The 22,288-nt window shown below is 37.3% G+C and overlaps 1 protein-coding gene across 1 annotated transcript; it reads left to right on the top strand.

Moving 5' to 3' along the window:
- The first annotated feature begins 6,281 nt into the window (after positions 1–6,281).
- Positions 6,282–20,473, top strand: LOC102237549 (WW domain binding protein 1-like). Its single transcript, XM_023334503.1, has 6 exons — positions 6,282–6,744; positions 11,550–11,594; positions 11,890–11,928; positions 12,668–12,815; positions 14,025–14,186; positions 15,643–20,473. Exons 1-6 carry the CDS (start codon positions 6,694–6,696, stop codon positions 16,644–16,646), a joined length of 1,449 nt encoding a protein of 482 aa, XP_023190271.1. The 5' UTR covers positions 6,282–6,693; the 3' UTR covers positions 16,647–20,473.
- The last annotated feature ends 1,815 nt before the right edge of the window (positions 20,474–22,288 follow it).

Genomic DNA, 22,288 nt, shown 5'->3' with positions numbered 1-22,288 from the left:
TATTTTATCTAGCGGACTGGCTGGAAAATGCAGCAGCAGCACCAGGAACTGAATTAGTCAACCTCTGTCAGCAAATTTTAAAAAGCCATTGCAGGCGTGCAGAAAGAGTTTTTTCTTCCTGTGAAGGACTTTTAACAGGGTTATTGGTGTCAGTAGTGACACTGTCGCAATCCACAGAGGTTTGTGTTATGTTTTTTTCGTATTCCTCCATGATTACGTCTGGGTTTGCTATTGTTAGAAGAGGTCTTGACATATTCAGTTGTTGGTTGTTGCCGTTATAGTTTTGCCATTTGTTAATTCCTTTTTTTTAGTTTCTTGATTTAATTCTGTGTTCTGAATTAACGCAGAACACAGATTCTGCATTTGGATTTATTTGTCTTAGATCGATGTTAGTCTTTTTCTCTTTAGTTTGCAGTTTCTTTGCAGACTACTTCAGCTTTCTTTGTGTTAAATATTAATCTTGCCTCGGCCTGGCTTTCTTCCAGAATTGTTGCTGGTCACCCAATTTACTCATCTCCATCCATCTTGTCCTGTATGTTCTTCTCTGTTCCTCTCTAGTCTTTTAGGATCTTCTTATATTTGTCCTGGCCTCATTAAAAATGTTTTGTCAGCAGTTGCAACCTCACAAAAAAGTGTTTCTAAAGCAGAATCTCATCTTTTTTTTTGTTTTTTTAGAAACTCTGGTAATTCATTAAAAAAAAATATTTGGAAAAGGAAAACATTTGGAATATGACCCCTTATAGTTTGGGAGTTTTTTCTCTCTTTTTTCACATGTTTTTTTTCCCAGTTATACTCAGCATTCACATACTGTATTAAATCGCTATCCAAATAACCTAAAAATGGGAGGCTTACCATCTCACTGAAACTAACTTACTCTTCAAAAGTATTTGCATTTCTTGACCTTGAAATCTGCATTAAGGTTCTCCAAAATATTAATGTTTTCCTAAAAACCCCTGAAGCCTTCACATAGCATCTGTAATTTCACTGGGGGCTACACTGCACATGCCTGGGCTGCTTAATTAGATTCTGAAGGCCCTTTGTTGAACTCGATTTTATTTTGGTTATCAGAGTAAAGAGGGTTTGAATACAAATGCACTCTGCACTTTTCAGATTGCTTTTTGTCAACAACAAATACCAAAAGCAATCAGTCATTATTTTCTTTCTACTTCACAAGTACACACTACTTCCTGTTGGTCTATCAGTTGAAATCCCAGTAAGACAAATTGAAGTTTGTGGTTGTAAAGTAATATAATAGGGAGTAGGATACTTTTGCAGACTTTGTAAATGAGACTATCTAAAACACATGAAAATGTGTGTACTTTTTTACACTTGTCAAGCAAACTCCAGGTGTCTCTGATGATGGTAAGTCATCTCATCTTTAACTTGCAGGCAAACTACACGTAAGGCATTCTGTTTGCGTTGTGTTCTTTTTTTAGTTGTAGTCAAGGCTGCGCAATGACAAAATCAAATAAAGTCGTCTCATGTGATGTTTTGGACGTCTCACTCAGCAGCGTGACAATAACACTTGATAATATGCACTTACAGGCGCTGGGGTCCCAGTTACATTCATCTAGCTTGCCAGGACTTGTCACGGGCCTCTGTTTGGCCTGTGGCGGGGTGGGTGTGTGTGTGTGTGTTCTGAGCGCTCTGAAGAAGGGTGGGGCCTGTCACTTTAAAAGAGACTGTCAAAGAGAGGACCAGCAGAAAAAAAACAGCAAGACAACCAGAGTCACTATCAGTGAGAAGAAAACTTTCACTAATATTCTAAAGAGCAACTATGAAAAGATGAAAAAAAACCCCCACATATTATTGATTAAAATGTTGCTTGTATCATTGAGTCACTTTTGCAACCAAAAAGCAATGTTTGCAACCAAGCAATCAAAATATGAGTTTTGATGTATTGTCATCTGTATCTATGAAACACTGACAGTCATGTTTGTTTTGGGATATTTTAGGTGAAGACCTGCAGCTTAAAGCATAAAGATAAATGTTTGCACTCAGGCTAGAAGTCTGATCCTTCTGCAAACACGAGAGGAATAACTTTTTCAACACCGTGCGGTATCCGTTTGCGTGCAGCACTGTTTGACAGCTGTATCTTTGCTCAGGGACAGCTGATTGGTAGAGCTTATGTTAACATACTGCCAACATGCTTCATAGAGGCAAACGAATCCACTGCCTTTAAGTGTCTTAATCAGGGACAGGTGGTCACTGAGCGGTTTATGAGACGGATCTGGATGCCAGGTTTAACTGTCAGGAGTCACATCCAGCAGATACTAACAGAATCTTGGGCTTTTCTTCATGAAAATGATTCCTGCCTGCAAGTGCGAAACTGTAGTGCGGCCCACCATGAATGACAACCCCGTTAAAGATGTGCAATCCTTTCAAATTAATTCCCTTTTTTACAGCAGCAGCATAATCTTATTCCTTAGAAAAATACATGTCATGTGCATTATTTACAAGTTGTTTGTTGCTTTTGTACTTGTACTGCTGATGTAAGTGGACAGAGAATTTATTCAAGTGAAACCATTGAAGTCTTATGTGGATTCTACAGCAACAGGCACCAATTTTATTGAAAACCTCATGAGATGAAAAGGATGAAATAGAGTTTGATCTTATGATCTGAGGGGCTAAAAGTATATTACATGTAATGAGTATTTTACTTTCAAACCTCCTTAGTTAAAAATTATTTCAGGAGTTTGCTAAAAAAAAAAATAATCAAAAAACACTGTGGTAGGGCGTGCCGTGGTGGCGTAGCGGTTAGCGCGACCCATATTTGGAGGCCTTGAGTCCTCGACGCGGCCGTCGCAGGTTCGACTCCCGGACCCGACGACATTTGCCACATGTCTTCCTCCTTCCCCGTTTCCTGTCAGTCTACTTTCATATAAGGGACACTAGATCCCACAAAAAGACCCCCTGGAGGGGTAAAAAAAAAAACACTGTGGTAAAATTTCTCTTCACTGCTCTTCAGATACACTGAGCTGTCAATCTTATACAACAAGTGTAGCAGCAGTTAACCTTGATTTTTGTACAGAGGTAAAGAAGCTGATTTTCATTATGGGACTTCAACCAGTCTTTTTTTATGACATTTCAGGACATAGAGAACATGTTGCTTTGCAGGTTTTAAAATACAAAGTCAAAGCAATAGACACCAAGAGAGATTGTAATCGGAAAATGTATATTTTACAATGCAAACAAATTTGTTCGATGCAACTGAACAAGCAAGTCAAAATGAAAAAAGCATATTGTCTTTGTTTTTAATGAACATTTGCTGGTAACAACATGCTGATTTTTTGCTCTTCGGGAATGCAGCAGAGGCCAGAGGCACATCATGCTCTCATTTACAGTAGCATTTTTATCTTAAATGTCATTAGTCAATGAGGCACCGGATCTAAATTTCACACTGTGGTATCTACAGACAGATGCATGCAGAACCAGAGCTCTTTCTATTTCCTGGAGTTGGTATAATTCTTAATCAGCTTAGTTTGCTGCTGTGTTTTCTGTTGGAGGTTGAGGCAGCAAAAGGGAAGTGAAAACTTGCATAAAATGAGCTTTTCTTTTTGCCGTCATTGTGACATCATGACCAAACTTACGATGGTTGCTCGACGGGCCGAGGTAAAAATAACACAAAAGCCATGCAACCACCCAAAGCATTCTTCAATGTCCTTTAAAAAAATGCATCTTTTATTTTTAAACTATTATCAAAATGTCTACAATACAAATGCTGTAACTATGGAATAAATGAGGATCTGCCCATAAATTGGGTTGCAAAACATTAAGCATTTTGTCATTGTGGGATTTTCCACTTATTTGTATATTTCAACTTAACAAATGAGTGGAAATTTTTGTTCGGTGAAATCCAACTCTGCAGTGAATTATCACTTTCATTTAACCTTAGTAAGAAAACAAAGTCCCATATGGCTATGATTTCAAATTTGCATTACATCTGTCTGAACAGTGTGATGAACTCAGGTTCTGAAATACATCAGAAAGAAAAAATAAGAGCTGCAGCTTTCTCACTTCTTAAAAAGTCAGAGTAGTTGTATTTAAAGAAAGTATACACCAATTACAGCATGCAGTGTCTTTGTAAAAGTATTCATTTGACAAGTTGCAAATTCAAACTTCCTTCTATGTTGTTGTTATTTTTGTAATAAAATCAACACAAAGCAGTGCAAAATTGCGAACAGGAAGGAAAATGATACATGGTTTTCAAAATATTTAAAAAAATGAAAGCAGTAGCTTTATTTAGGAAAAAGCATAACTTGACTATGATTGATGTTCTTGGGAGCTGTCCATCAAATTTGATTGAACATTGCATATTTTGTAAAGATAAATGAGCTAAAATTTCAGGCTGTAGATGTACAAAGCAGGTAGAAATACATCACAAAATATTTACAGTTGTAACTGCAGAAGAAGTTCTACAGATAATATAAATGCGTGTAACATTTTTCAAAATTGTATTTGTAATAACCTCTGAACCCACGGATCTATTTAGTTTAACTTCAGAATTATGCACCAGTTTTTATTGGTCTATCAGTTAAAATCCCAATGAAATAAATTGTAATAGGCACTTAGGCAAGATGATTAATACCATATTACCACTGAAAGAAGAACAAGGCATAAAACAAGTTTCATTTTGACTTTAATAGGCAATGTTACAAATTGTGACATGTGACGTCAAGCTTAACATCATTAGTGCTGACACACATCCACTTTGACTGTTAAAAATGATCATTTTTAACATAAGACTACAGATTTCCAAGTGTTTAATTATGGAAGAATTCTTATACTTACCACAAAACGTTTGTCATATTTGGGTTTGTGCATGCATGCGAATTTGCAAAAACATGTCAGAGGAAGTGTGTTATGTCATACTGTATCATTATATGTCAGGAAACAACATGACCAGACATCTTCTCGTCAATGCTTGAGAAAATTACTATTATTCATGTTGCAGTAAGAATGTAGATCATTGCATGCAATCCAAATTAATTTGCAGCGTTTTCCCAAATAATACGAATTTAAACCAAACATGCACAACTCATTATTGTCTAAATCAGGAAGATGATGCCTCTCTTTTGGTGCAATTTTAGGAGAGATTTCCCATCATGAAGGGCAAACAATGATTATATAGCAATGACAATAAAAATTCTTACATGAACATTCATAAGGTGCAATATAACTGCGACAGTCATAACCGAACACGAAAATATTTCCTCAGCAGGTCAGTGAACCCTGGGTTAACAGCTCTGTGAGAAAGGAAGTTCAGAAAGCAGGACTCTGTTGCCTGCTGCCCTCTTGTGACAAATGACAGAGCTGCATTAAAGATGTTTAAAAATGCAATACTATTAATAACACTCCCAGTTTGGTCAAACGCACAGAGTAAACTTTTATTAAATCAAGCAAACATATTTGATATGAACTGTGTTTGAATCTAAAAACTAAACTTTACTAAATTTAACAGACATAGCGAAATACATGAGGTTCACAAGGCGCTTACTCCTTGCACATTTTGGCAGAATGATACTACGGAACCCGCTAGGGGACATTGGAAAAGAAATTATTTTTCGGTACCTCACAAAAGGATTGCATTCCCTGGCAATAAATTATTAAATACACTCTGGTCTATTTTGCACACACCATAGTAAATGTTATTATTATTATTATTTTTAAAATTCTAATTCACCATAAAGATCTATTCCGTCAGACAGACAGACAGACAGACAGACAGACAGATAGATAGATAGATAGATAGATAGATAGATAGATAGATAGATAGATAGATGTCTCCTGTTGCTTATAATTACAATGTTACACTTTTGCCGTCCAGCAATGACGAAATCACAAAAGAAGACATATGAACTCACACTAACTGGGCTTAACTTAGCACATGCTTTAACATATGTATGACTAATGAACCTGCACAGTTTTTCACAGACACCTGTTACACTGTTCATGCATTTAGACAATGTTTTTGTCAATATTTTTTTTATATAGCTATATCAGAAACACATCACACATCGAAAATTAATGCAAAATGTGCTTGCTCAATTCCTGTGTGTAAAAATGTGGATGTTTTGAAAGTTTTTTCTCTTAGTTTTTTTTTTTTTGTTTGTTTGTTTTATAAATTGAAGTTGAATTGTTTTCACTTGAAAACAAACCTTTTCCACTAATAGTCAAACAGATGACCGCATTTAAGAAATTATGATGTAGTCACCCTATTTCAGGAATGTTTTCAAACAGATGTTTTTTCCTGGTTTCCTCCAGGAAGTGTTCGAGCGGTGTGACTGAAAGCCATGCAGCCCCGCTGAGGCAGCCTCCGTGCGGCTGTTGCTGGGAGCTCCGGCCAATCAAAGCCGCAGCTCTTCGGCGCAAGTAGTTTGGTGGCTGAGGAAGCATGACATCACGCTCATCTCCGTCCCTCTCCGCTACAAACTCCTGCTGAAACGTGGACCCGTCCCCGCAGCAGCAATAGGATATGTGTCCTCCAGCGTGCATGTACAGTGAGATTTGACGCAGCTTTCAGTGTTTACTCCGACACAGGTCCGGTGTGTGCGGCAGAAAAAGGGTGGGAGGACGTGGGGGGAGAGGAATGGCGGTGGACGGTGCCGTGTCTGTGGAGTGGGACAACGGTGATCGAGCCTTCACGGTGTAACTTGTGCTTTCTGATGTGGAGCCTGATGCTCGGCTGTCTTTATGGATCCAGAGAAGACGCTGACTTTCTGCCTCGGGCTGAAGGCTCAAGAGGTAAGGCACTGCGCAGGTTTGCTCTGATCCACACACGCTGCTGTCAACAGCTGGGCTGGAGTGACTCTGCACAGCAACATGCTTTCCTCTGGCCTACCTGGCTCCTGAAAAGCAGCCTTTACATCTCCACACAATCACTGCATGTCACTAAGTCTTTTTTAATGATGCGCAGCGCAAAGGCGTTTTTTTAAGTTCATGCTAAAAATGTTTTCATTAAGCAGCTAATAATAGTGTATACTTCTTTTGCGACAAACAAAGCTATCAAAAGGTGAAAATTCTGCAGAACAAAAACACTGTAAATGTCATAAATGTTTACTCTTTATGTTAATTTAATAGTAAAAAAGAAAATATTTCTTAGTGTTATAAATAACATTAAACAATAAGACAATATATTTTACTTTACAAAAATGTATTTTCTATCTCCTTTACATTCTTCTTTGCAGCCTCATGAAACACTGTTGCTTGTTTTATACAAATCCAATCCTATAATACATTTTTGTTTCATTTGCTTGTGCTTCTTCTCCAGGCTCTCTTAAGATGAGAGTCTGTTGTAAATGTCGTCAAGATCCTACATTTCTACAATTTGGACAAATGTAGACTGCAAAAAGATAAATAGATTTCGACTGACTTTAATTAACTATCAGAGCCTTAGAACAGCAACAGATGAGGGAGGGGAAAAGGCCATGTTATTCTGTTCCATAGGGCCAGAAATGGGTTAAACTCTGGTTACTTCAGGGCTTTTGCTGGGATCTCATTAAATGAACTTCAAACTAAAAGCAATAAATGTTTGGGGTTTTGAAACTGTCTCTTAAAAATCTGGTATAAGATGAGACCCATAAACTGGTAACCAGACCACAATGGCTCTGAAGATGCCTCACACATGTTTGAGGTTCCATTTTGTCAATTTTTTCCTGTTTGAGGTTGTGGTTGTCACATTATGTTGCAGCCAGCAGGATGCTCTTTTACCTGTATCTTCCTCCTCTCCAGCCCTGTCAGTGTAATGTGGGCAGGATGTGGTTTAACATTGTGCTGTTAAAAATGTTTCTTTGTGATGTCTCAGTAGAGTTGTTTGTTTGAATGGGGACAACCTGTTAGGCCTGTCAGTGCATTGTTACTTTTATTGCAAATACATATGTGAAGTTTTTTTTCTGTACAACTTTGTTGATCTTATTTTAAGTAAAATGGCTGCAGCATAGGTTGAAAGGATACAACATCTTCCCAGATCAATACACTGGGTTTCTTAGTTAGTTTTTCTTGATTTTAGATCTTAAAAAAATCTTTAACCCAAAATTTTCATGCTCTGTCTAAAATTACATTCAGTTATGTCTTAAAATTGAGCTTTATTTATTTTCTGTCATTTTTAAAAATTTTGATAAGCCAGTGGTGCTGAAATTGGTTTATTGCTTTATTTGGAAAATGTAATTAATGAGTTTTTGTTGAATTGACCCCGTGTCGATCATCAGAAAGTGCATATATTTGCTACGGGATGCTTGAAAACAACTGGCTAAAATTTCCAGCACTCATTTGTTTTAAAATAAATAAATAAATGAAGATTTTTTAAAAAGTCTTAGATTTATTTTTCTGAAACTGAAGCATTTAGTGTAAAAGCAGCAGAAATATTATTGACTAGTTAGCATCTTGTATATTTCTGGTGTTTCACTCTGGTTTTTATTTCTTTGCGGACTTTGAGGGGAACTGTGATATGGATCATTCGAGGTTTCTTGGTGGTCTCAGAGTGACTACATTTCATACGCATTCTTATTTGAAAGCCATCTGGTGGCCTTACCACAGGAAGTCTGCATGACAGGAGTTTTGACAGCGCATTTTTCCATCCTGGCTTGGCATTTATTTTCACACTGTGCAGCAGAATATGTCTCTGACATTGCAGGATGATATTGTCTATTTTATTTTAAATATTTACATTTTCTCCAGGGAAGACAATAAAAAAATCATATTTGACAAGCAATCATTTACTCATCAAATATTACAAGCACCAGTGATATTTTAAAGTTTTTCCACCTGTGTTTTACAGCATTATGAAATATTAAGCAGCCACTGAGTATTAGTTGTTTATAGAACATTTGTGGCCTTATATTGCCTGCAATATAAGGCCAATATAATAGTAAGCAAATGTCAAAGTAATGCTTTTTTTGCCATAAATTTAATGCTGCATATGCACAACTTCTGATGTTTGTGTGTGTGGGTGTGTTTGTCCGGATATGGAGCGCACAATGCTGGGCCAACATTGTTCAGTTATGCTGACCACAGGCAGCAGTCAGTTGTTAAGCAAGCATGTCTAATTTACATGGCTGCAGTCTTAGTGTGCAACAAGCCCACCTCAATTTCATTGGTTTGACTGCAGTCCCTTATGCAGCACAAGTGGATATTTTCCCCCTATTGCCTGCTGTCAACCCACATGACCTTCACTGAGGTGGAGGTCATATGCATAGTGCTGAAGCTTTAGATGTCAGTCATGTGATTTCCTTTTTTTTATAATGATGTGATAAGGGATGACTAAGAAAACATGTGGAGGTTCTTGGAGAAATTAAGTTCTGTGCATACTTGTGCATATTTCATATTTATTTTAGTTTTGCTTTTTTTCACACCTTAAAGTTTCAGATCATCAAACAAATTTTTCGGTCAGACGAAAATAACCAAAGTAAATTCTAAATGCTGATCTCAGTGTGGAAGTAAAAAAGGTTATTCAAACTAACCTGACTGTATGTGTAAAAGTAATTGTCATCTAAACCTAGGGACTGGTTCGCGTGTTTACAGTAACTGGTGATAAATCTTTTACCTCAATGTGGAAGACCTAACCTCACTCTTCTTTGCAGAATTGTATTAATTCTTTCATGTTAATCATAAAGAATGAATACAAATAATGCCATCAAAACCTGATTTAAGTTCAGACTTTGGCTAGGCCAGTCCAAAACCTACTCTTTTTTGCTTTTCAATATGGACTTACTGATGTGCATAACTCAAAGTGCCCTAAGCCTCAAGGTCACGAACTGACGCTCAGACATTACTTTGTGTTGGAACGCAAAATTTATGATAATACAAGTATGGCAAAGTCTTTAATTTTAGTTTCATCAGACCACAGTACATGTCTCCAAAAGCTAAGGTCTTTGACCCTGAGTGCATTTGTAAACTGTCATTTTCTAATCTTTTTGGAGTAACCTTTATCCTTGCTTAGTGGCCTTTCAGTCCATGATGGTAGAGAACATAATTTCAAGGCAGACAGTGGGACCGTCTACCAATTTCAAACAAGGTCTTTTGCGGGTGCTCTAGAATTGATATAACCCTTTCACATAAAAAGGACATTCATCTCTTTGGCACAGAATCTGCCTCCTTACTGAATAGTACAGCTTGACATTCCCATGCAATATGTCTTGTTGTCTGAACTGGTAAACTTGACACCTTCAGAAATCTGGAAATTCTATTTAAGCATGAATTAGAGGCCCTCAATTTTCTACCTGATATCTCTCTTGTTGTTTTTTGTTGATGTCAAACAACAAAACATCCACGAGTCTGCTTCAATTTAACTCAAATGTTACCGTAATTTACAAAACTTAAAAAGCCGTGGTGAAGTCCTCTGGGCTTTCCGAACTTTTTGAAAAGCACAACAATGATATTTTATGTCAATTCAATTAGATAATTTTAGTAATCCCAACCTGTCCTAGAACAGTAAATGTTTAATCAGTTTTATTATCTAGCAGTAAGAAAAACAGGTCATGTTTGTTTTTATACAGTGTATGCAAACATCTGATTTTCAGGTGTATTTCTTCGGGTCGGGAAAAACTTTGTCATCCCTCTGAATGTGTCACTGGAAAGAAGCATGTCTGGATTTCCCATCTGGATCTCTCTTTGATTGGATAACATGAAGATGTTGAACTTTTGCAGGGATGGATAACTGATTAACATTTGTGATTAGGCTCTCTGATCAAAAGGCTAATTATTCAAACCTTTGTCTATTTAAATCTGGTTCCCTCATCTTTAGGAACATATTTGTCTCTCGAACAGTTGACCGGTAAAACCTAAGTGTTAAAAAAAAAAATTATAACAGAATATTGATGCTACTTAGTTGTCACTAATGTGTTTTCTTTGCCACTTTACATATTTCAGGTGTTTAAGCAAGATTAGTAAGAAGGACATCGGAGGCCACAGGAAGAAATTTTGTACAAATGGCCAGAAATGGGTGATTTCTGTCACCTACAGTACAGACCAAAAGTTTGGACACCCTTTTTAATTCAATGAGTTTCCTTTATTTTCATGACTATTGACATTGTAGATTCACACTGAAGGCATCAAAACTATGAATAATACATGTGGAAATATGCACTAGACAAAAAAGTATAAAACAACTGAAAATACCCCTTATATTCTAGTTTCTTCAAAGTAGCAACCTTTTGAGGTGATTACTGCTTTGCACACACTCTGCATTTTCTTGATGAGCTTCAAGAGGTAGTCACCGGAAATGGTTTTCACTTCATAGGTGTGCCCTGTCAGGTTAATAAGTGGGATTTCTTGCCTTATAAATAGTCATGAAAATAAAGAAAACCCATTGAATTAGAAGGTGTGTCCAAACTTTTGGTCTGTACTGTATGTCATACCACAGAGAGAAGTCAGTGTGTTTAAGAGCCTCTTTGTCACCTTGATAAGCCAACAGACAAGCAGCTGACAGTCTCTGACTGGAAAAGTGTTTGCCACTTTTGGACTAATAACATATTGTTTGCTTAGTCTTGCCATCGCCGTCTTATCACGCTTGTGCTGTCCTCTGTCCTGATCGTTGTGTCTTTTTTTATCAGATGACAATGTCCCTGCAGGAGCTGGTTGCACCTGAAGCTGTAACGGTAAGGAGGTCAACTTTTAAACGATGAAAAAATATTTTCCACATGTGGTTAATAAAAGAAAAAAACCAAAAACTCACAGCCTGCCTCTTAGTTGTTGCTATGACAATGCATTGTTGCTCGTTAGCACTTCTGAGTCTTGTGTGGTAACTATGTGCAGACCAGATTTAGATGCCTTTGCTTGTTCCAATGTTGTTCCCACATTTTTACAATGTGTTTAATATCTGCCTGCGTTTAGTTGCAGCGTGATGTTGTCCGATTCAAGTACAACTTTTCTTGTATTTCTCATTCTCTGTAGGTGCCTGTGCTGAAGATTGACCGAAACACAGCTGACAAGGTGATGTTTGTCTTTTAGATTTAACCTGCAAATGACGAAAACTATCATGAATCTAATTGTGTTTAGGATGATGTCCAATGTTTCCCAACACACACAGCATTTTGTGGGCCAAAAGGTTATAGGTGTTCCCCCCATTTGTTTTCTTCTTTTCATTATTCAGTAAAGGCCTAATTTATGGACTGGACAATTCCTAGTTGCCTATCAACAGATTCTCTCACCGGGATCGTGGATCTCAGGCCACTTAGCTAATTCTCTGATTAATGCTCTTTTCGCCCTAAGTGTCAGTGTAGGTGGAAGGCTTAGGTCTTCATGGGTTTACAATTGTCCTATTCTGTTTTCATTTTCAGATGACATATTGAACAGATATTTTTCAGATTTTCAAAGTTTAGGATACTGGATTATAACCTAATCCTGTTTTAAACTTCTCCACAACTTTCTTCCTGATATGTCTGCTGTGTTCCTTGGTCTTCATGACACTGTTTGTTCACTAATGTTCCCCAACAAGCCTCTGTGGATTTTATTTGCATGTATCAGAGAAGAGGATCCAAAATGTAAATGGACACCACACTTCCAATTTATTTGCAAAAATTTTACTTTCACTTCCCTGTTGTGGAATGGTATGTGTTCATCAAAAAACCCCAAAGGCAGTATGTAATAGTATGAATTTATTAGTATGTCCGTATATCTGTTGACAGAAGCTGACTGTGGTTACATTGCAGTGTCTTGCTTTGTCCACCAGGTGGTGGAGCATCATGTCGGCTCTGGCAGGCTGCCTGTGGTCAGTCCCAAGTACTGTCCAGGAGCCAACAACAGTCCAGGTTACCGGTGTGAAACAGGACACTGCTGTGGAGAAACGGGCTGCTGTACCTATTACTATGAACTCTGGTGTAAGTCAATTGACTACTTTTAAATTATGATGAAATGTTCCGATAATGAAAAGGTATTATCAGGGACACGTTTGTAACTTTTTGTAACTTTTATTCAACACATTATATATATTTAATTTTACCCGAACACTACATTTTTAAAGCAGACTAGAGGAAATGTAGACTATTTTAGAAACATCACAAAGAGCAGGGATCATTTATTCAATATTTCAGGTCAGATATTTACAGTACAATAAAATAAAAAAATTTGACCCTAACAAATGTCTTTTGTTTTTGCTTTTTTGTCACAATTTATGATCATAAGACATTTTTTTGCATCAGACAAAAATAACCCAAGAAAATACAAAGAGCAGTTTCCAATTTGATAGAGGAAAAAAATATCAAAATCGGCCTACCACTATGTGAAAATATAGCTCTTCCCTTGTAATTCATAAATTAACTGGGATTAATCATAGCTTTTGGTTGAATTTCACAAGCAACACCCAGGTCTGGCTACTGCCAGGCACATAGAATCAATAAATCACTTAGAATGAACCAATCCAACAACATGAAGTAGACTCAAAGACCTCAAAAAACAACACACCTTCTTATTTAAAAAAAAATCACTGACATCAATCAGCCTGCAAATGGTGACAAAGCCTTTTCTAAAACCCCAAACCACATTTTGATAATACCCAAGAGTTACAGAAATACTGACTGATGAGACAAAAGTAGAACGTGTGGGTCTTATTACATACTTACACAGCATTCAGTATTGTATATACAGTCAAACACAGTTGTGGTAGTGTGGTGGTTTTTGGCTACTGGGGTGTTTCTGCTTAAATCTGCTTTTAAGCAAATGTTTGGCCATCAATACTCAGGACAATGATCTAAGTATACCAGCAATTTCACCTCTAAATGCCTCAGTGAAGATTTTCTTGAGTAGCTTTTAAAGTTCCAATCCCGGTTCACCAAAATTCCTCCAGAAGCTTGTAAAAGACACATCATCAGGTCTCACAGAACACACAAGTTATTGGGTTTATGGGAAAATAACTTTTTCAGAGTATTGTTGAACCGCAGGGGTTTTGTTTACGTTTTGTACTACTAACCACTTGTGATCATAGGGACACGTGATGCCAAAACACATTGATCCTGCCTTTTGGCCTCCTGTGATTGATTGACGAACGTGCTGAATGTTGCTTATTTACAGAGCTGTCTTGCTCCCCACAGGGTTTTGGCTGCTGTGGACGGTCCTGATCCTCTTCAGCTGTTTCTGTGCTTACCGGCACCGCCGAGCCAAGCTGAGAATCCAGCAGCAGCAAAGGCAAAGGGAAATCAATCTAATCGCTTATAACGGAGCCTGTAACTACCCGTCTTCAATGTTGGACCTCAGTATGTTGAATTTATTCTGAAGTAATTCTGAGCAGCTTTAAATGTGATTCATTTGACTAAATCGTCCACGGCCATTTCTTTGACTTGAGAAGCTCCAGATTAGATTGCTTAGTAAAAGAAAAATGTTCACAGTGGCAACAACAATAAAATGTTCCATTTGGCCACAACATCTTATACATCAACAAACCTAAATGGGAACTATTGAGAAGTTCTCATTGAATCCTCAGCCTACATCATCCATCAGAATTGTTCTGGCTTCTGACTTAACTTACAAAATTTCTTGGACACCCAAAGAGCAAAATGTTCATCACCAAATAAGTACCAGCAGCAAGAACTCCTAAACAGGACTGCAAGAAAAGAATTATGTCTTTTTGTTTGCACAGGTCTGGGAGAGAGAACAAAGTTCCCTTTTCTTACAGAGGATGTGGTAAATTGTTATGTATTTTATCACAAATTTTAAGCTATTATACCCCTTAAAACCAACACAAAGTAGTGCGTAATTGTGATTTCTTTTTTATTCAAGTGAAAATCAGAGAGCAAAAGAGCAGAGCCAAACAGCCAGAGGATTGATGGTTTAAATCAAATTATTTTCATATGTTAGAATGGCTCAAAATCCAAATCTAAATCAAATTCAGAAAATTTGGAGAAACTTTAAAATTGCTGTTCACAGATGCTCTCCATTCAGTCTGACTGAGTTAGAGTCATTGTGAAGAACTATCAGCAAAAAGCTTAGTTTCTAGAAATTCCACTCTAGTAGAAGCAGACCCCAAAGGTTTTGCAGCTGTAATTGAAAGAATGTGAATATAAAAAGTATTGAGTGGTGCTGAATGTAAATGCACACCAGTTTAGATTCATATTTATGACCATGTTGAACTCCAATTAATGATGTTTGAAACTCCAAAGCTAACTTGATTGCTGGAATTGTTATAGTTACTATTTTATCCAATTTTGCTTCCCCGAGAGCACCAGTGTACACCATCCATCCATCCAACCATTTTCTAACACCTTTGTCCCTAGTAGGGTTGAGACAGTGTATACCAATAAATACAAAAATATGATCGAATGGTGTTGCTGTGTACAGTTGAGTGATCAAATCAAATGTATTTATGTACTTTGTTTCCTGAAGAACCCCAGTTCAAATTCAGAAGTTTTTTAAAGTTGTAAATAGTTTATTTTCCCTTTTATTATTATCACAGTAAATACTATAAAATATCATGACATTCAGCAAGGTCCATATGACCCAACCCTACTTTTTATGCTCGTCTACTACAGAAAATTCCTAGAAAATATACTGAAGTTTGTGTTTCAACTTACAAAGTGCTTAAACATTTAAGTAATGCTTTAGTCAATTGTAATTATGACAGCAACTGAGTTGCTGCTGGATGAAATTCTTTGTAGCTTATGGCAGAATACAGCCTTTTCCATTACAAAAAATGATCTTAAAATTTTGCTGCAGGTTTCCTGACTTCCCTGAAGCTGCCCTCCTATGAGGAGGTGGCTGCCCAGCCCAGCACGCCTCCCCCTCCTTACAGCTCCATCTTTGCCCTCCAGGGAGGGACCACAGCAGGGCCCAGCTCTTCTTACCCCCATCACCATCACCACCGTCACCCCTGTCCTCCGTACCTGGGCCCCGGCACCAGTGGGCTGACCTCCTCCCAGAGCTCCGACAACTACACCAGCTGCTCCTGCGAGTCCTGCTCTCTCACCTCCCCGTCCAGCACCTCCTTCTCGGTCCAGGTGACCGACGAGACATATGACAGCAGCCGTGTGTCCACACCCAGTGAAGCTGGGGGTGACTACGCTGTCGTGCCGAGGTCATCGCCTTCCCCGTCTCAAGTTTCCCCGGATGTGATACCCGCCGCCACTCCTGACGTCATACCAGTGCAGCGACGCTCCTCTGCTGGCAGCGACAGACTCTCGCCTCCTTGTCCTCCGCTTTCCCTCCCTTTACACTCACAACTCTCACATCCCGCTCGCCTCCCTCTCTCCCCCCTCGTCCTGTTATCTTCTGCTCCTCCTGGTCAAGTTCATTTCCTCGTGCCCTCTGACCCACCGGCGGCTGTGGAGGCCTCACCCTCGCCTTGCGATGTAACGCCGTCCCCTCCCGTTAAGGATCTGCACTCACCGAACACAAATAATAAAGAGGAGCAAAAACAAGATAGAGACGAAGAGGAGGAGGATGAAGAAGACGAGGAGGATCATTTCAGTCACAGACGGCTCACAGGCGACTCTGGCATCGAGGTGTGTCGCTGTCATGTGAGGAGAGGGGAAGAGGAGCTGCAGAAAGGGCGCTTGGATGAGGGGAAGGGGGAAGGAGCGGTGCAGGAAATCGGAGAAGATTCCCCCATATCAAAGCTCAGTGTGCAATCATCCGTGTTGGATCCGTGCAAAGAGGTTCCCTCCTCTCCCCCTGTCATCTACAAAGCCGATGAGGCCGTCATCACTGTGGAGTCCTCCTAACCTGACAGCTCACATGAGGTGGCTCAGTAGGCACGAGTTAGATGTTTATGCTTTACAGCATTTATGTAAATCAGGACAAATAGGTGAAGAGTGGGCGAATCACTGAAGAAATCTCCTGCAGATCTTACTGTAATAGTAGAGAGGAGTCTAGGTGTGGCTGAGATTTCTGATCACTTTGCAAACAAGGCACTCCCAGAAAAACTTGAAACTGAATATTTATATTAGATGAGAGAAATGCCTGGGTTTATGACAAAAAAAAAATAAAAATACAAGTGATTCAGTTATCATTGCTGTAGCAATGATAACTTAGCAGTAACAATGGCTTTGCTGTTACCTGGCATGCATTGCATGCAAAACCCACAACAGAGGTATTCCTTCTCTCTTTCCTCTGTCTTTCAATCTATGATACAGTGTTGCCCTCAAAGGGACATTTTGACATGGAAACCCCATGTGTCTGGTTCTGGTTGGCTTTAGAGGCCTTTTAGGGAAGACGGGGGAGTTTAAGAGATGAATAGTGATTAAAAAAAAATTATTAAAACTGTAATAATAAAGTTTTTTAAAAAGGATTTGACTAGAGATTTAGACTTTTGTCTAGAGATCCACCAATCAGCTTGACAGTCTTCCCTTGATCTACTTTGATTGGTGAAATCAAATAAAGAATTTTTTTATTTTTCCTGTTCTATCAACTCCCGACCTTTTTGGCCAATAAACAACTTTTTGAGTTCTCTTACATACAGATACAGCCACAGATTAGGGTATTATATTGTAATTCTTTCCTTGTTTTCCTTACATTTTAAGCTTCTACCTCTATAAAGAACATGCAGATTGTTTTATTCTATGTTTAATCAGCTGTGACTGATTCTGAAATCTAGATCTATGATGATATAGAATCAGTCAAAATTGAGATCGGTAGGTCAGACCTCAAAGAAAACTTTAATTGGGTATGTGCTATAAAAAGCTGTATCTTTAATGGGTTTTTTTTACATTGTGGACAGCTGTGTGCAAAGTCAGACAGCTAAAATTCAGCTGTTTTTGGTTATTGAACAACTTTCGACTGTTTTAGATTTAATACAGGAAAAATATTGGGATCCACTGCCTTACATCCCACTGCTCATTTCATGTATTAAAGTACAAAGCACATCGTTAAGCCTGTTTAAACACTAAGAAAAATATTAAGGTTCTCTAGGGTGAATCATAGAAGTCTGCTGCTTCAAAATAAACCTGGATAGTGAGTGGTATGTGTTCTTAACTTTCTTTCTACAAAGTTGGATTAACAAATACTGAACACAGACATGCTAAAAATAAAAGGTTTCACCAGCATGCATCCAGTTGCTTGTACAAGAAGCCAGAAAGCAGCAGTGTTTTAAAGCTTTCACATCTTTAGAGTGGTATTATTGTGGTTCCACTTTGTTGTTCCAGACTGTTAGGTGTGCATACTATAATTACCAAGTGTTTAACTTCGAACTGAAAGTGTCTTGGCGTGTTTCCAGTAAACCGTTGCTCTTTTTTAAAGGCGACATGAGTCTGTTTCCTCCATGAACCGACTGTTGAGTTTTTATAACATTAACATTTTAAAATCAACTTTTGTCAACTGATGATGAATGTAGAAAGTTTATGCATTCTGACAAGCAAAATACGGCAAGCTGCATGGAGAGCTGCATCACGACAATGCAGTCAGACATCTGGGCCTGGTTCTATGTCTTTCAGTATTTTGTAATGTTGAATATTAGAACTGAACTGAAATGAAATGAGAATTTTTTTATTTTTATTTTCTGACCTTTGCCTCATTTGATTGATGTTTGTAAAATAATGAGCTGAACACAGCGCATGATTTCTACCTGCAAAGTGTTTCCTTATATGCCTCACTGTTGCCAGGTACATTAGTACGTGGCTACGGATTGGTCATAAAATTTGTCTATATAGAAAAAAATGAAACAGAATTTCAAGTTTGATCTTGACCTTTGAAAAATAACATTGAAGACCTACATTTTGAAGGTGAGAAAAAGAAAACTATACATAAAAAGTTAAATCTCACAACTTTGAAAGAACCTACATTTAAACACAAGGAAACTCCAATTTTGATTTAAAATATTTGTTTTGTTTTGACATCCAAGACTTTCTTCATTTCTGTGCTTTTCAAACAGTATCTTGAAACAAACATATAGTCTAGCCCTGATTTAACGTCAGCACAAATTGTTCAAGTTTGAGACAAAAAATTGTTTCAAATCAATCTTTCTGTGTATTTGTTCTGCTAATGGAATAATTGTCTTTGTAGTTCACTGACTAAAGGCCTCTTGACTGTGTCTACATTGAAAAGCTGACTTGATTGTCAGTTAAAATTGATCTTTTTCATGTAAAGCTTCATGAGCTGAAAAAGGATTTTTTTCAATCTGTGTACAATGTGTGGTTCGTGACTGTTCGTCCTCTGGACTAAAGAAAATCTCCTTGTAGAAGTGATTTGGTCTTAGTTGATCAAAGTATTTTGTGCCTATAGATGAATACAGATACTTAATGAGCCATTCTGTAGTTTCTACATGCTTTCATAAGATTGTGATTAGCTCTACTTTGACAGATGTTTTTAAAGTGCTGAAAGTTTCTTTATTTTGTGAGCTTTAGAAAGATAAACTGTATTTAGCAATAGTACTTGCACTTTTTCCTTTTTCTATTCCATGCTGATTGATAGGACATAAACTGTTATAAACATTTACCTCTTAAAAAAAAAGATGTGTGAGCCATGCCAGTTGGAGACTATTTATTCTTTGGCTGAAGGTTCCTCCCAAATTCAAAGTGAGATTATGAGGTCTTACCTTTGATTACCTTATATTTTTATTTACAAGTCTAAGCAGCATTAATTTTGAGATTAAATAAAAACTATTTATCTGCAATATTATATATGGCCTTCAAAAACAATGGTCATCTTATTAAAGATGTGTAAAAAGCCTTTGGAAGAGAAACACCCCCCTGCATCACACTTTCTCTGCCATTAATAGTGGGGATGAAGAACTTTTTCACATATCCACAATTTTTCATGTCAAAGCACAAGGTTCCAGTTAAAATGTCAGCATAGTACACATATGGTGGTACTACAGAAAATATTTTTCTCAAATTCTTCTTCTTCAAAAAAAACAACAAACATTTGGGATGTCGATAGTTCTAATGGTTATGCAGAGGCTTTGTGACTGGGCATTTAAAAAAAAGTTTCTCTTGTCGTTCCCATTTTAAAGAGAAATGTTTCTCGCTATCATGGGATATTAATATCCTGGGGAAATATGAAGCAATGAATTTCTGAATAAAATGTCTTTAATACTGATCAAAAAGTGAAGAATAGCTTATTTCCAAAAAGGCTTGATGCACATTAATTCCTCATGACTTGTTTTTCTGTAATTAATCTTGTAACACACACACACACACACACCCCTGCACGCACACGCCTACATGTGTGTGTGTGATAAAGTAATATTACAACTTTTAAATTTAAAACACAATTTAAAGGTTGCAATATCACTGATTATCACTGATGTGTAATTACCACTCCTGTAATAAAATATCACTTCTTTTTAAGGCTTTTTACACATATTTACTAGTGGCACCCACGATATTGGAGGCTACTTTAGGCTTGCATGTTTGCTGTTCAGTATCTAAAAGATTATATGAATGAACAAACATGCAAAGTATGATTGTGAATTTTGTTTTATTATCCTTTTTTGTCAGTAAAACATCTGTTATGGGTATTTTTCTCCCCTAAAGGCCTTCTCTTTATTTTGTTTTTATCTGTTTGACAGTACTAGATTTGGTGATTTGTTTGTGTGTTTTCATTTCCTACTATATAAAACAAAACAAAAACAATTAATTTACAGATTTATTTATTTATTTTATTTTTTGCAATACTTAAACAGATTTAAGAAAAAAAATATTTTATTAATTTACCTGGACAATAAAATCGGAAGAAATCAGAAGAGGCCTTATAGAGTTCTGTAAAATACTAGTAATTTGTAAACTAAAGGTACAAACTGGAGTCCCTAAGTCAAAGCCAAACACCCTGAAGTTCACATCCTTTCTGCCTTTCCAGCAGCTACAAAAGCCCAAACTGTAAGCCAAGGCCTGATGCTAGACTGTTACCTTGCTTGAGTTTTGTGTGCAGAAGAGTCTGCAGAAGACTGTTTGCTCCTTCATCTGAAACCGTTTTCTTCTTCCTCTGAACTCACGTTTTTGCAGCTGGATTACACCTAAACATCAAACTGTTTTCCTTTAAGTCGTGCACAAGTGAAACAGCAGGAAGTCTAACAGTATCTAAATGTGGCTGTTTGTGTAGTACTTCAGATTAATATTATTACTACATGTGATGTACTTTGAGGGTATCTTTGTGCAACTCTACCTGCAGCTCCTCAGCGTGTTGTACGCATGTGTGAGAGAGTTTTTGTGAGGCTGTGTTGTTAAAATTGTTGCTTATTGTAAGTATTTATGGTAGCTGTCATAATGTCCTTTGAGTAAAAATACTCAGTTTCATGTATACCAAGTTATTTTTTTATATCCTATTAGAAATTGTAGCTATTATGAATGCAGGTCATGTTTTTTATTTTTGTCTATTTGCTTTTCAGTGTCGGGTTTATTCCCATCAAATACATGTGATCAACAAAAATTGTTTTTGATAAAAAAAAAATAAATGAATTAATATGATATAAAAATCAATTCACATGTCTCTATTTTCTTTATTGTGTTGCATTGCTGTAGGTGTTCCTTGTGGTGTAAATTCTGATGCATAGCACAATGTGCTAAAAACTCCCACTCATAGGAATAGGTCACTCTGAGTACAGTTTCCTATGAACCACTAACCCAGAAAGCTCTGCACACATTTCTAGTTTACCATCAGTGTTGTAATTTGGCTTACAGCTGATTGTGTCGAGTCGACCATCCCGACATCCGACCTGCCATTCGTTACAACTCCGTTTTCCACATATTTTTACATTGGAATCAGGATCCTAAAAGTGTTTCAAAAAACTTTTAATGACTTTAGAAATAACTATGAATGATCTCATTGTGTTTTTATAAACTGATTTGTTTATGTATATAACTCCCCATTTGGTGTGACATGCAATTACACATTGGAAAACTCAGTCAGTGTGCAACTGACAAACCTTTGTTTTTATTAATTTATTTATTTATTTATTTTTGCATGGAGTCATGGGGCTCATCATAAAGGCTCACATTGGTTTCAACCATAGATTTTACTGTACCGGTATTTTATTTATGAATGTAAAATAGGAAGGCTAAATTCATGTGCTTGCACACTTTTAATATTTTTATTTGTAAGATAAAAAAAAATCTTAAACTCATGCATAATTTCCCCTTCATTTCAATAAAACTGAAATCAACTTATGGCTTAGAAGTTGCTCATAGTATCCCTATGACAAATAACAGGGTCTTAGCACTGTCAATCATCCTAGTGCACATGCTGCTCATACTCTCCCCTTGCTCTTTGCTGCACTGCAGTTTTTTCCGTAAGCATAGCCTGCCATGAATGCTCAGGCTAGTTAGCATGAGAATTCATGCCACCAATAAAGGCAGATAAACAGTTTTCCTGGAATGGTAAGCTGTTTCTCTGCACATTTGGCAGCATGTACTTAAGCATGATCGACAGTGCT

Source organism: Xiphophorus maculatus, chromosome 5 (genome assembly GCF_002775205.1).
Source record: "Xiphophorus maculatus strain JP 163 A chromosome 5, X_maculatus-5.0-male, whole genome shotgun sequence".
NCBI lineage: Eukaryota > Metazoa > Chordata > Actinopteri > Cyprinodontiformes > Poeciliidae > Xiphophorus > Xiphophorus maculatus.
The sequence above is the reverse complement of the archived record's forward strand: the minus strand, read 5'-3'. Positions and strand labels throughout refer to the sequence as shown.

What these genes read in the sequence shown, in the direction of transcription:
- LOC102237549 (XM_023334503.1), top strand. Translation starts at nt 6,694, where the DNA reads ATGGATCCAGAGAAGACGCTGACTTTCTGCCTCGGGCTGAAGGCTCAA. An exon ending in TCGGGCTGAAGGCTCAAGAG is followed by an intron (nt 6,745 to 11,549) that starts GTAAGGCACTGC and finishes TTTTTTTATCAG; the next exon opens with ATGACAATGTCCCTGCAGGA. An exon ending in CTATTACTATGAACTCTGGT is followed by an intron (nt 12,816 to 14,024) that starts GTAAGTCAATTG and finishes TGCTCCCCACAG; the next exon opens with GGTTTTGGCTGCTGTGGACG.